Source organism: Amphiura filiformis, chromosome 14, assembly GCF_039555335.1.
Source record: "Amphiura filiformis chromosome 14, Afil_fr2py, whole genome shotgun sequence".
Classification (NCBI taxonomy): Eukaryota; Metazoa; Echinodermata; class Ophiuroidea; order Amphilepidida; family Amphiuridae; genus Amphiura; species Amphiura filiformis.
Window position 1 is genome coordinate 13,004,196 of NC_092641.1, and position 15,923 is coordinate 13,020,118.

The 15,923-nt window shown below is 36.7% G+C and overlaps 1 protein-coding gene across 1 annotated transcript in view; it reads left to right on the forward strand.

Annotated features, from left to right (window-relative positions):
- The window catches only part of LOC140169733 (uncharacterized), a 45,622-nt gene that overhangs the window by 15,376 nt on the left and 14,323 nt on the right, over positions 1–15,923 (forward strand). Inside the window, exons 9-21 of the mRNA XM_072193028.1 lie at positions 2–373; positions 821–898; positions 2,230–2,466; positions 5,489–5,866; positions 6,724–6,843; positions 7,623–7,799; positions 8,308–8,511; positions 8,993–9,109; positions 11,881–12,156; positions 12,722–12,748; positions 13,731–13,987; positions 14,388–14,547; positions 15,466–15,621. Coding sequence (XP_072049129.1) covers positions 2–373; positions 821–898; positions 2,230–2,466; positions 5,489–5,866; positions 6,724–6,843; positions 7,623–7,799; positions 8,308–8,511; positions 8,993–9,109; positions 11,881–12,156; positions 12,722–12,748; positions 13,731–13,987; positions 14,388–14,547; positions 15,466–15,621 — 2,559 coding nt within the window. The remainder of the gene's footprint in view (position 1; positions 374–820; positions 899–2,229; positions 2,467–5,488; positions 5,867–6,723; positions 6,844–7,622; positions 7,800–8,307; positions 8,512–8,992; positions 9,110–11,880; positions 12,157–12,721; positions 12,749–13,730; positions 13,988–14,387; positions 14,548–15,465; positions 15,622–15,923) is intronic.

Sequence of the window (15,923 nt, forward strand, 5' to 3'; positions counted from 1 at the left end):
GTTGAAACTGAAATAACAGCTGGCGTAGAAGGAGGGATGTTTGTTCGTGGGACAGATGGCAGTCTCAATACTTTAACGGTACCAAGTGGAACGCCAGTGACACTAACCTGTACAACAGACAGTATGCCACCAAATCCGGTTCTTAAGTGGTTTGTGACGCCCTTTGGAGAACAAGAAGCTTCCGAGATTCCAGGGCAGTGGATCATGGCACCAGAATTATCGGAGAATATAGAAGCAAATGAATGGAGTTTAACTTTACGCAATGATATCCCGGTTCAGGGAGCTTATACATGTGCATTGTTTCTTGCCGATTCAATTCATACGATTGCGAAAGATACGGTTTACTTAACCGCTTCTGAGAGTGACGTCACAGGTAATATTTTGTAAAATCGTATCAAGGTCAAACGTAATGAGAATCGTAATACATCACCCCCTTATTCAACAGTTGAAGTTACAAAACATATACATATTTGATACACCGTGCACGATACCACGACAGTGTTAGAGAAAAAGCGGGGGTGTGCGTTTGTTGTTTATAATGGCGTTTATACAAATAAGGCTTTTACGTGTTGTTTCAACTGTTTGGTAAAATTAATTAAAATTTTACATAATTTGGTAAATATTACTCGTACATAGTTCTGAGTTTCTTTCTATAACCTAAAACATAAATATTTCTTTGTGTCAGTCTGTTCGCCAGTGTGTCTGTCGGGCTGTCTTTGTTTATATTTCCTGGTAAACTTACAAGATGACTTAGAGTATATTATGCATTATTTTACATGGTATTAACACATTGTTTCAACTGTTTGGTAATTATATACAGTGGGATTTAGTATCGCTCTCAGGACTGAGGTAGACGGACTGACAAGAGCTATGAGAGCAGACCAAACAGAACTACCAGGTATGAAATAGGGCTGTACCTACTTCCTCCGGGCAGTACTGCACAATTATGGCAATACTGGTCTGCTACATTGGGTTATTCCATTTAAAATCCACACTACCCCTGTTGAAGATTTAGCTAAAGCCGTCCACCGAGGGAGTATGAGTTTCAAATAGAATAGACATTTGGGTAACTTGAAATACTCACTGCTGTTGTGAAAATTTAGGCAAAGCTATAATAAAGGCGGGGTATGGGTTTCAAATAAATTACCAACCAATTGGTATAGCCCTTTATAGCAACCGCTGAAGGGTTCAAACAATGCGTGACAAAGGCCGATTAGTAGCCTATTCCAATGTTGACATTGGACATTCGATGCAACAAGCATAGCATTCGTCATTCAATATGTTAAAAGTCATTACAATCTTCTAATAAATGCTTCTTGATGAAAAAGTTATATAGAGATTTGCATATGGCGTAGGTGTGATTACATACTCTACAAGTGACAAGATCGAAAACACCCTAGTAAAAGTAAAATGTCACATTTTAGTCAGTTATGGAGGAGTGTGTCCGTAGTAGTACGAATATATTTATTTACACGCAATTTACAGGGCCTTTACATTTGTATAGTATTACTAGTGCCTTTAATGCATCCATAAAGGCCATCCTGAAATTGAATACCTGAATACAAAAATTATCCAAGTGCATTTTGGATATTTGTCTTTGTCGTCCCAAATGAAACCGAAGATGATGTCTCTTGTAAAAGATATGACTAAAATATCATAATCAGATATATGGTTATGATATACAATGTGTCACATAAAAATTACATGTAAAAAATGAACCACATTTTCTGATCGTACAACAAAACAATGTCAATTTTTCAGACACCATTTATTCATCCTTATTGTAAGTGTCTGCTAAGGATGAAATCAAAACCGGTGGTTACCGGCGGTTGAACCGCGTTCCATTGTTTGGAACAATAGAAACGGCTCCATCCGGACGGAACCGTCCGGAACCGGCGGGATAAACACGCAAGTTGTGAACTTGATATTCGCATGGGTAGTAAGTAGAGGCGGGTACATAGATTGTGCCATGAAAATACATTTATATTTGATAACATTAACTTAGATTAGTTTCAAATCTACATTTAACCTTTTAGACACAAATTATCTTATATGGTTTCGTTTTAAATGACGTAAATAAATTTTCAAAATGTATTTGGGTCATTGTTTTATTTAGGTATTCAATATTTGATCAAATGAATTTAGTGTTTTATTTCGTGTGACATAGAAATCCCTATTATACCTTTATCATAATTTTTTATATTATATTTTATAACACATTATTTTCAGTAAGCTTTGGGGTAGGCGATATAACATTGATTTGCCGTGCAACATTCTTTGCCAAAGACATAAAATGGATAAAAGATGGCAACGTAGTTGGTCAAGCTGTAGATACCATACCCGGATATGAACATGAAACAACATTTGAGTACAGGGGTTTTCAATCTAACGGGGCTTACAAGTGCGAAGCATCAGATCCTCATGATGGGAATACCTATGAGAGAGTCATTGGCATTATTCACACTGGTAAGTTGTAGTACGATCTTTCGATAATGAGTGGATGTCTTTAAAAACCCTAGGAAACAAAGATCCCAATAAAACACTTACATGACCACACTTTATCTGTGCAAACCCCTTAAAGAATAGACGGGAATAGAGAAAGCGAGGATTGAATAAAGAAAATCAAATATGGCTTAAACAGATCAGATAGAAGAGGAACTAGAGATAATTTGCGCTCACAGAGCGCAGACAATCGCAAGGCATGTAACGCTTTAATGGCCGTTTGACCAGACCTTTGACCTTAATGTTTCCCGGGTCATGAGGTTTGTTGTCACCGAAATTAAGCCCCCATACCCCTTACAGACAATGAAATTACGGTATAAGATTTGACCCCAGATAACCTTTGACCTGACCCTGCAAAGTGTTCCAACATATTCCCCTGGTCATTAAGTTTGTTGTCACAGAGTTTGAGTCCCGTACCCAATACAGATGTACAGAAAATGCATTTCTTAAATTTGACCTCTGCATGACCTTTGACCTGACCCCTGTAAAATGTTCCCCTGGTCATGAGATTTGTTGTCACTGAGTTTGAGCCCCATATCCCTTATAGATGTCCAGAAAAGGAAATGGTAAAATTTGACCCAAGATAACCTTTGACCTGACCCCTGCAAAGTGTTCCAAAATATTCCCCTGGTCATTAAGATTGTTGTCACAGAGATTGAGTCCCGTACCCATTACAGATGTACAGAAAATGCATTTCTATAATTTGACCTCTGCATGACCTTTGACCTGACCCCTGTAAAATGTTCCCTGGTCATGAGATTTGTTGTCACTGAGTTTGAGCCCCATACCCCTTACGGATGTTGAGATAATGCAATTGTAAAATTTTACCCCTTAATGACCTTTGACCCCAATTCTTTGTACAACTTTTAGACACTGGCTAAAGGCGATGCAGGTATGCAAGTGACGACATTGTGTTATGTAATTTGTGGAAGAAGAAGCATTTTTAGTGAAAATCACATTTTGGTCATAATGACCTTTGGATGACCTTTGACCCCGAGTTGGTCATGGTGCCCCCACATTGGCAAATATGGTCACATTGGCTTAAAGCATATGGCTACGATGGCTCGTTAAAAGTTTGACAGAAGAAAGAAAGAAAGAAAGAAAGAAGAACTGACCAAAAACAGAACACTCGCAAATTGGAAATTTGCGATTGTAATAAAAAAAAAAGATTTTCTGATCGAAACTTTGTACCATAAATATGTAGGCATTTTACCCTGTCAAACATATTTCGCAGTGAAATCACAACCATAGTGTTTTTTAATGATAACCAATCTTGCAATATTCTTTTCTGTTCTGATACCAGTGAAACAAGTGATCACTATTTTGATAAGTCACAAAGCGGTGAAATCACTGACATATTCACGGTTTTGCAATAAATATACTTGACGATAAATTTTGGAGCATAAAAATGATATATATATATATATATATATAAAGTATGCAAAAAGAGCAACTATAATTATTTTCACAATATTTCAACATAGAGAGAAGGATGATTTATTTACACGCATTTTGATACCCCATTCGTCAAATGTCGCTCAATATTAACAACACAGTAGTGCTTTTACAGAAAAATACCCGAATTTAAAAGTTGCAGTTTACAGCGATCAATGGTTATAATGCCAGCACTGTAAACACGTAAAGCCCGCCATAGCTTCGCGCTTTATTGCTGTATTGTCAATATTGAACAAAATTGGACAAATGGGGTATCAAAATGCGCGTAAATAAATCATCCTTCTTTTGTGTTGAAATATTGTGAAAACAATTATTATTAGTTCTGAATCTATAGGTGTATTTATAACAGCTGAGTTACTTTTTGTGCAGACTTTATATAATGAAGCTAGGCGTTATCATGTTATTTTCCTGCTACTAACTCCATTATTTTGGAATATGCTTTAAGCTATTGTTTAAAACATCAACATTAAAAGAGGTAGGACAGGATTCATTTAAAAAAAAATCCCAAAGTATTAGTGTTTTTTTTCCTGTTACCAAGTGAAATTAATTTTTCGCTCCCCAAGCGATCTGGTTAGCCATACATTACTGCCATGACAGGGTAAGAATTATGGGTAGGTTCAATGACAGAGAAGATATCCAACCCTTCCCAGAATCCTTTGCAACATGATACATCACCTCATTACATCAAATGACACTCCTATTACTTCTACAGGTTCCCTTTGTTTCCATATTTGAGAATAGACTTGTTAAACATGGGTCGATAGTCACAAAATAAACACATTTTGCAAGATCTGGATGTACTCTGTTCATTGAGGTACTTTTTGTCACTGCACTGCACTAGATAATAAATTGAAAACTGAAATGGAAGAAAGGCATTGTGGGAAGTGTAAGATATCTTCTCTGGTTCCATAATAATAGAGATACTAATCATTTTAAATGTTATCATGAAAGTTCATCTGTGTTGGTAATCAAATAAATGAAAAATTGAACTTTTGTTCACAACACATAAAGTTGCTCACCTGAAATTTTCAGTTGTTATATAAAAGACTACAACCTTCTTCAGCAGATTGATCCAGTTCGTTGGTCGATTTGACGACTCTCGACTTGTGACGTCAGAACTGGATCGTAGACTCTTGCTTGTAGCGCCCCATCCTTATTCAAAGAAGGTTGGTTGGCCCGGATGTGGATGGCCTCTTTGACTCCTCTTTCGAAGTACCGTGGTTCTCTGTCGAGGATTTGCACTTTCTCTAGGTCCACGTGATGTCCTGGGGACTCTATGTGAATGTGCTGAGATACCTCGGACGAGGTGGAGCTAGGTCGCCTATGCTCAAGGAAACGTGGTACTTCGAAAGCTGAAGAAGGTTGTAGTCTTAACAAACGAAAATTTCAGGTGAGCAACTTTATGTGTTGTGAACAAAAGTTCAATTCTTCATTTATCATTTTAAATGTTGGTCACTTTCTTTCTCTTCACAGTGTCAATATTTTATTGATAACCTAATTCCTTTTTAACCACTTTAATTACAATAATCAGTACGAATGGATATTGCAATCGAGTCTGGACGGAGCCAACTAATCGAGAGACCTGATAAGACAATAGTGACGGCATTTAAAGGAGAAACAATTACACTTTCCTGTACCATGGTCTACCCGGACGACGATTTCAAATATTTACGCTGGCATATAGGCTCCACATACTATAACAATGCTCAAAATTATTATACGTACTCCAATGACCCACGAAAAGGACGTTTATCATTTAGGAATAGTCCAAACGATGGAGTGTCATATATGACTCTCTCAGATATTAGGAAAGAAGATGAGAATACGTTTAAGTGTGGGTTTGGGAGCGATCCTGCTGATCCTAACCGGTTTACAGGGGTGGAGCTTGTAGTTGGTGATGAGATGAATAGTAAGTTAACACCAATATAGTAGTTAGTTTAAAATGAGTACTTCTGTAATCCATCAACTATTATATTAAAGCCAATTTACGATTATTATATTTCATCCTATTTAATAGAATACTGTAAGTAAATAGGCTACAGGTCAATAGGCCTAGTCCACTATCGAAATCAATATCGGAAATAACGGTTTATGAACTTGAACAAAAATGTCATGGAGTCGTTGCACTGAGGAACGCTGGCATGGCACCGACTGCGACCTCTCTCTCTCTTTATAAAGAAGGCGCATACTCCCAAAGTCACTGCTTATACCCGTGGCATTATTAGTCTCATCACTGGATTTTGACGTAAGCCCAATGATGTAGAAGTAAATGGCGGTGAGCCTGTGGCCCACTGATGATGGTTGATCTTCCGGTAGGATAACCAGTCGACATTACGAACTTACCGGATTAGTTAACGGACCGTTCTTCAGGTAGTCTTGAAAGAGCGTCCAGGGCATGGTATGGTAGTAGGTGTACCTGTCTGGGCATTCCTCTTACGGATTTTGCTGACCATTCCCAGAATGGTGTTTTACTGCCGGCAATGACAGTCTGTTTTATGCCAGCGTGTCACAGTGCAACAACTTTATACCAAACGCTTGCATCCAATTGGTGAGCAATTAACTCTTAAAACTCTGGTTAAAGTTTCACAGAGATTTGTCTAACCGTTTTTGAGATATAAACTGTCGATAGAGGAGGTACCATACATTCATTGACGGAACAAAAAGAAGCTTATACTGAAACTATTATGCCTGCAGATATTCTACTTCTATTTTCCATATATTTTGATTTGTTAAACATACTGCTTTCATATCTCATCTGTTCCAAAGCTTGTGAATACGAGTGCTACCCAGATACAGGATCTTGGGATGGTAATTGTTTCAATGTCAATCAATTATGTGATGGCCAATATGACTGCTCTAACTTTACGGATGAAGCAGATTGTCCAGGTAAGACTGTGTTTGCATGATTGGGGAGAATCAGAAACCCCACTTGTGCCAAAGTGTTGTGCCAAAGGCTCTTTATCCTCATTGCCTTCGTAAAGTGGGGTGGGATTGGATGTTTGTATAGTTGTTTGTTTCAATGTTGCAATATTGGCGCTGATTAAGCTGCTGCCTGCAAATTGTATTGTATCTGTTTAGGTATGTTTAATATAAATTCTAGCAATGTGACCTGCGGGTCACCATTAGCGTTTGAAATAAAACCTTAGTTTTTAAAAATTATGAAACAACCCAGGCAAAATAAGATTACACGTTAATCTAATGCAACAGAATGTTATTCACTTTAAAGAAGTTACAAGAGTTCCTCAGAATACTTCTGATGAGGATGTCACGAGTCACGACCAACAGATGTGAAGTTGTCATGGTTGTCGTAATAATGACATAATGACATAAAGAAGTAGTAAGCACTGTAATAGCACAATGGAATTATTGTGAAAGATCAATGTTCTGAATGATACGAAAAGGCAAAAGCAAGTTCTCCCCTATAAACATAGACAGGCGATTTGCGTGAAAAAAATAGCAAATTGCGCGGAATTGCGTGGAACTTTTTTTCAGTGCAAATCATGTATCTCTGCCCATAGGAAAAAAAAAGAAGCCAATTGCGCGGAATTGCGCGGAAAAAAAAGTTCCGCGCAAATCGCCTGTTCCTGCCTATAAGCTGGAAACCATATAAAATAACAACATTGAATACATATCTTTGATTAATAATCGACTCCTATGAACTACAGACATAGAATGCCCTGCATTGACTCAACCAGATAATGGATGGATTCTAGAAGGGACTACTTTTACATTTGGAAGCAATGCATCTTTCATTTGTAATCCTGGATATGTGCTCTATGGAAGCGAAACAATAAAGTGTCAAGACGATGGCACCTGGACAAATGTTCCACCAGTTTGTGGACGTAAGTACATGTATTTAGTATTTACTTTGAATACTAAATAAAGAAAGAAAGAAGAGAAATTGCTGTGTGCAATGAAAGTCAAAGTTTAATTTCAGTTAATAGAGAGCTTGCGAAATGAAGTTACTTTAACTTTAACTTTAACGTCTAGAGGATTATAGAGGATTATGTATTCAAAATAAGTTAAAGTAACTTCATTTCGCAAGCTCTCTAATATAAGTTTTCGGCCCTTTCGGCAGAGATTTAAAGGTAAAGGTCAGCTTTGGAAACATTTTTTTAAAACGACTCGTTAGTGGTATAAGAAGGATTTGTAATACTTGCTGCATTTGTGATAATTTTCATCAATCAATCAATCAATCAATCAATCAATCAATCAACCAACCAACCAACCAACCAACCAACCAACCAACCAGTCAATCAATCAATCAATCAATCAATCAATCAATCAATCAATCAAATCTTTTGTCAACGTAATCGTAAATCATTCAATTAATCATATTGTTTATTTCAGTGTTCAATAGGCCTATTCAAGAGCCAGGATGTCCGAAATTGACACGTCCAGAAAATGGTTACCACTTCGACCTCGGAAATGGATATGGGATGTTTAATCACTTCCTATGTCGAGATGGTTATGGGTTGAAGGGGGACTCTCAGAGGTATTGTAGAGATAATGGAACATGGTCTGGTGAGCCAGCAGAATGTTTCAACCAAGGAAGTAAGTCCATTCATGCAGTAGCAATTTGCATTAGAATAGTGATTTAACCATTAATTACCATTGCGATAGGTCAAAACTATTTTGAATGTATAGACGTACGCTGTACCTATGCACCATAGGTTATCAAAGAATAGGCATAAAGACATGCATGCGTCGTAATTATATAAAAATATCATGCACGTTCCACTCACACTTGTACTATTAGTGTCTTTGAAAAGAGCCGTATTTTATTCAATCTACAAATTCACACATGGCAGTCACCCGCCGCCGACGAGGTTTTCTCTGTAACGCATGCATTGGTTTTCGTGTTTTGCGTAAAATGCATAAGCTCACAAAACACGCACTTTGGGGTGGTACCTTGTTTTGAGATGACCGTGTTGGTGTGAGATTCGTCTTCATAAAATCTGTATCTATAAAATTCTAAGAAACAGATAAGTACACAAACTAACCTAATTTTTTGTGCTTTTTTGCATGTGGATAGCGATTGGTACAGTCGTTCGTCTTGCTCGAGGGAACGCTGAAACAGTGAATTACTTACAAAAATCAGTTTATGATCCTCATCGAGGAATTAAAGAATACAACTGGACCGTTTTCACAGGTAAGAATAATTGCTTTCTGAGATTATATTCATACAGTGGCGTAGTCGGAGGTGGGGGAGGGGGGGGGGGCATTAGGAGGGCAGGACAAAAAATGAAAGAGAAAATGGTGAAAGCAAAGTAAAAGAAAAAGAAGCAAGGAGCTCGTTTTTCATCAAAATTCTCCTGAATAATGGGTCAAAATAGTGTAAAATAAAAATGCTTTACATTATACGAACACTTTACATTATACAGTGTCTCTAAATAGATAACGGTATATTTTATTTATTTATTTATTTATTTTATTCATATTTATCCAGGGTAGCCCAATTCAGCCGATAGCTGGTCTTACATGGGGCCCTGCAATACATTTACATAACATTAAAAGGCAACAATTTTCAACATGCAATTTATATAAAATATACAACTATTAGATACAAAATTAAAACACAGAATTATATACAATTTTCAAAGTAAAATAGAAATACATCATTAACAAGTACATGCTCAATTTTTTAAGACTTGAATCTTTGCTTGAAAGTCTGTACATTTATTGAACTTCTTACATCATTACTCAGTTTATTCCAAACCTCAACCCCACTGTATGAAAAAGATGATTTAAAGTACCCAGTTTCATAACCATTTGTGCAAGGCGGTAGAGCCAATAAATTGGACGCAGCTTGTCTGGTGTTCACATTATGCTTTTCATGTACATAAGAAAACCTGTTGATAAGGTACTGTGGTGATATATCGTTAAGACATTTAAACATTAACAGTGATTTGAAATACATTGCACGATTTGGAAGTGATTCCCATCCTAATATAGGAAACATTATATTAGAAGACGTAAGGTAGTTGGCACGCAATATTATTCTAGCACATCGCTTTTGTAAAACACATAACTTACGAACATCTTTATTGAAGCGACCAAACCAAACTACACTGCAGTAGTCGAACTGCGGTTGGATAAGAGCCTTATATAAAACATTAAGAGTGCGAACGTCAAGAAATGTTTTTAGACGTCTCAAGAGTCCTATTTTACAAAATAATTTCTGTATGACTGAATTTACATGATCGTGCCAAAGTAATTTAGAATCTATCTTTACACCAAGACATTTGGCACTATGAACTCTTACAAGTTGACAATCATCAATGGAAACTGAAAAAGCAGAGCATTTATCATTACGTAACTTACTAGGCTCACTACCAATGAGCATGACATTTGTCTTATCAGTATTAAGAAACAATTTGTTTACATTTAACCATGCCTTAATTGCAGAAAGATCGTCAGTGAGCTTTTTAGAAATAATATCAGTATCAGTACCACTGACAGACAGAGTGGTATCGTCTGCGTACATAGATATTTTCCCATGTGATATTACATTTGGCATATCATTGATAAAAATCAAAAATAATAATGGGCCCAATATACTGCCCTGGGGAACACCAACTTTTATTTCAAGAGAATCAGAGACAATACCCTTAAAAGTAACTCTTTGCTTTCTACAAGATAAATATGATGCAAACCATTTAACTGTATCTTCAGATGCCCCAATATAATGGAGCTTTCTAAGCAAAATATCATGATTTACGGTGTCGAACGCTTTTCTAAGGTCGATAAAGGCAACACCAGTCATTTCACCGTTGTTGATGCTCGTCAGCCAATCGTCAACCATGTCAACAAGAGCAGTCTTGGTAGAATGACCAGGACGAAAACCTGATTGATGAACATTTAAGATACCATTTCGATTTAAAAAAGAGTAAACATGATTATGCATAGCCCTTTCAATGATCTTACTTATTACAGGTAGGATGGAAATTGGCCTGTAATTATTGGTGTTATCAAGATAACCTCCTTTATGCAAAGGGATCACTTTGGCTTCTTTCCACATAGTAGGAAATATCCCCTTTGACAAAGAAAGATTCATTATATAAGTTAAACTTTTAACAATGACTGGACGAGCCAATTTCAGGATCTTGCAACTGACATCATCCAGACCTACTGCCTTTTTAATGCCCATGGAGCGAATTTCTTTGTCAACAAAATCATATGGAATACATGGTATATTAAGAACAGGTTTATCATTAAGATCTTCACATGTATGTAACACATTAACATCGTCAATGTTATTAACATTGTTTACATTTCTTTCATCACTTTCATTAAGTAGATTTGTTGCAACACTTGCAAAATGGCTGTTGAACACATTTGATATATCAATGTCAGATGTAACTTCATTATCTCCAAACCCAACAGCTGATGGAGTTGGGGAAACTTTGGATGGAATAACTTTTTTAAGTGTTTGCCAGAGCTTACCAGAATCATTACAACTCTCATCTATTAGACCCTTATAATAATTACATTTAGCTGATCTTATATGCATATATCCTACAGATAATAAAGGGTCAAAATGATAAGATCGGAAAATTAATTTTTCATCATTGTCCACTAAATCTTTATTCTACATATGTAAAATACCCTATGCAGTCGATTGGCTGGTTTAGAGAATTAAATAAATAGCAAAGCAGCAATGCAGACGTTCTAACTGGTTTCCGGTATAACCTTATCTTCGATATCAGTGTTTGCTGGATGAAAGAAAGAAAAAAAGAAGGAAAGAAAGAAATAAAGAAAGAAAGAAAGAAAGAAAAAGGAAGGAAGGAAGGAAGGAAAGAAAGAAGAGAAAAATTTATTCTCGGGTGGGGTTTTGAACCACCAACATGATGATGCAATCGCATGTTTGGTACGGTCAGGGTTAATTTAATAATACATTTATGTTCTGTTCAATATCTTCAGTTAAACACGATGCAGGTTCACTGACGTTCTCTTGCCGGTTCCCGGGTCAAACAGTCCGACCACGCTGGACAGCTCGTGATGGCGGGACGCGCGATCCTATTGCTCCAATAATCGGGGAATATAGCGAGAGCGAAGTGGTTAAAGGTCTGGAATGGAGTCTATCAATGGGTGTTGGTGAAGGTGGATTATTGCAACCTGGCACTCAGACCAATATGGCATGCGATGCCAGTTTTAATGCCATTCCATACACAGGGAGATTCATAATCGATGTCTTAGGTAAGATGGTTCTCGTCAAGAAGTATGTACCCTTATTGCAACAGTACCCATTTAATCACCATTCATTTCAGAAAAGTATATTTAATAACGCATCAAAAGTCCTTGTAAATCAAAGTTACGTTATGGTAAAAAATTTTGGGCAAACATTTGTGCGAAATATTTTGTCAACAGTTAAATAGTATTCTCTTAGAATGTTTTTCATCACGTTTTCATAAAATTAGTGAATACTTATTTAATGGATTTGTTTAATGTTTAATGGAATGTTATTAAAACCGTTTTATACCCTTTATATAACCCAACATTTAAACCCTTTCTGTAAAACGCTGTGTGTTTGCTAGGCAGGGCTCAAGGGATTATAATCTTTTTTTGCTGCGTTACCAAGGTAACAAATCATCTGAGATATGAGAAACTGTTTAATTTTTGTCCCCTGTGGAATCCAAATTGATGGAACTTTTGTTTAAAAGAAACAATATGCCTACTGAAACCCCCATCATTCGCTATTTTCATCAATTTTTTTTCATGTTTATGCTGACACTACCTGTGTATCAATCTTGTGGAAGTACAGACAAACCCATCGCCGATGCCAAGACAAGTATGTATCATTTAAAACTACTTAATCTCTTTGCCCACTGTTATGACAACATAATTCAAAGTGATTAAAAGTCCACGCTGGACATGTTACAGATTACTTGAACAATTGGGTACACTTTACGAACGTTTTAGTGAAAGAGGTAGTAATGCCTCATCAGCCATACTCTTGCCAATAAATGTTTACTGCATGGTGTTACCTAGCTCGAGATACTCTAGCTAAAATACAGGTTTACATTTACTATCTTACATTATCTTGCTGTATTTCAGCTAGAGCGCCATATGTAGCGCTTCCGGTTTTTTTTGGAGAACAATACTGTTACGCAAGACGAAGAAGAAACCCGCCCGGAGCCCGCCCTACTCATTATTTCATTGTAATTATTGCAATTTGCCTCCACACATTACGTAATCAACACAAAGCTTTTGTGAGGGCTAGTGAGTGGATAAGAAATTGACAGCGGAGGATACGAACGATACGCCGATTTTTAGTTGTCAATCATGAATTGTCGCAACGTTTTAGTATTTTACTGCATGGCATTCCGCAAGCATCATGACAAATTATGCCGTATTTTTTCAAAGATCATCTCATAGTAAGATGAATGTGATCTGTACTTTTGTAACATTCCGATCGCTTTTGATCACCTATTATCGGCGAATTTGCTTGAAAACATGTGAGTTCATGTTGTGTAAACATAATTAGCATAGACACAAATGAAATTACGATGCAATACAATGTAATTTGAATGAATAACGTGGCCCGGTTTTATGCAGAATTATACCACGTCTGGTGTTACCTGTTACCGACTGTTAACATTTTATCAGTAGCTTGGTTCGGATAATAATTGACCAAACATGATTCGGTTTTCATTACTGCGCGCGTCACTAAAGTCCTAAAAACATTTGCTCGCGTAGATTCACATGCTGATTATCATGTGATACTTTTATGTTGAGGGAGGTACTAATTTCTCTATCCATTCTAACCTCAGCGAAGGTAAAAATAAAAGTAACAGAAGGTTTGAAACTTGGGGAAATAATTGAGCAACCAGACGGCAGCTCCATTACTAATATCCAGATCAGCTCAGGATCAACGGTCTCAATAACGTGTGATGTCACTACCCCAGGGGCTAAACCATCAGAAAATATGACAGTTATCTGGTATCATGAAGGGCCATGGGGTGATGGTGATCCTGGAAACTCAGGAGGAATATCTACTGGTGGGAGTTTAGATTTACAAGATTCAAGGGTATGTGTTTGATTGTAGGAATGTCAAATTTTAATTCAATTATTGAACTATCCTAAACCGTCCTGTTTCTTCATCTTCATTTTTCCTCCTCTTCCACGCGGTTGTTTGATGTGATCATTTATTAATGTTTCTAACAAAACATTACATAATCACGTTCAATTCTAAACCTTCAAAAATACCAACAGGTATCACACTAATATATACATATATTTTAAGCTATTTTACCAAAATTTTCATCTTATTCTGCCTTTTGATTCTATAAAGTGTATATTTCTGTGAAAATTGAGGGCGTTGTTTACATATATTTTAAATATAATTTAAACCAAAATAATATGATTATTTCTTCTTCTTCTTGTAAAAAATAATTGAAATAATTGGATCGTATTATTTCAATATACAGGTTTCCATTATACAAGATCTGAATAATCTAGACTGGACCCTTACAATCAGGAATGTTACTGAGAGGTACAATGTGGTACTAAAATGTGTGGTTATACCAGATGGTATGCTTATGAATGTAGACATGGGAGTTGTAGCAAGAGCTAATATCACGGTTAAATGTAAGTCTTTTGTGACCAATTCATTGTGAATGCTAGTCAATTTAAGATATTATTCCGATGCAAATCTGAGGTATATTTCCCTTACCAGAGACGCAGGCCTTTTAAACCTGCACTAGCCTACAAATTATTTAGATTAGGCAGGCAGGCTGCCTAATATACAGGCTAAGCTAATTTAAGCCAACTAAATTAGCCTGCAGGGTTTAGCCTGCTAAATTAACCTGCAAATAAATAATAACCTGCACTAGCTTGTAGTATATTTAGACAGGATAATTTAAGTCTTCCTAATTGACATATTATTAACCTGCATTTTAAATAGACTGCTTTGAATAATGATAAAACACAAAAAAAAAAAAATACACAAATTATCTGACAATGTGCCCTTCACATGGCAGTCTGAAAAAGCTATTATTAAAATATAATTGTATATACAAGCCGGAATTAATTAAGACGCTACCATATCAAAGCAACACTTTCATGAAGGTACATTCAGCAAGTAGCCCAATTACTTATTGCATTGTTAATTGTCAAGTATATTGAAAAACAAGGCATGATAAATAAGGTTGGAAATAAAGAATAGTGTGACATAGCCATATGGTAACATCATGGTAACAAAGGTCAATACGATGTTATGCGATATTACCCATGTAAGGAAACAGCCTACACAATACACACTACTTTTTTTTTTCAGAATTGATTTTCTATGATGATCTGAACTATTTTATTGAAGATCGGAGTATTTGTCAGGTTTTGACCCCTATGGAGACCGAATTGTAGGCCAACCTTCGACTTTTAACTCCAGAAGAAAATCTTTGTATTCGTTTGGAATTCTAAAATCTTACTCTAGGTGACTGTGGTTTGCAATGGAACAGTCCCATGTTTTTGTTCATTAATAAGTAGTTCAATTACTTCGCTACACAGGGATACCGGATTACAGGGACGACTATAAATGCGGACCAGATAATTTAGCCCCTAATGGTTTTGAAGCTACATGTCCTGGTGAATGCTGCTCAATGGATGGCGAGTGTGGCACAACAGATGATCATTGTATAACTAATTTGTACAAAGAATATCGAGGCAAGTAGTCGGATTTTGTTATAAACTTCCGTAATCGACAGAGTCGAATTTCTGAGGGTGAAAATTCCGGACCCAGGTTTTATCTGATGCCCCCATAATAATGAACTGGACGCTTTTACCGGTGTCAACGGAGAGGGTCCAGATCTTGCCTAGGAAATTCTTCGGGAGTAACCTTTGCACAAGGCTTGCACAACGTTTCGAGTTCACCCTTCACTTCAGATAACATCGTGGAGTCCTGTTGCCTCCTCGGAGCCCATCAATCACAAAAGTTTGGTAACGCTTCTGGGTGGAATCGTTGCATT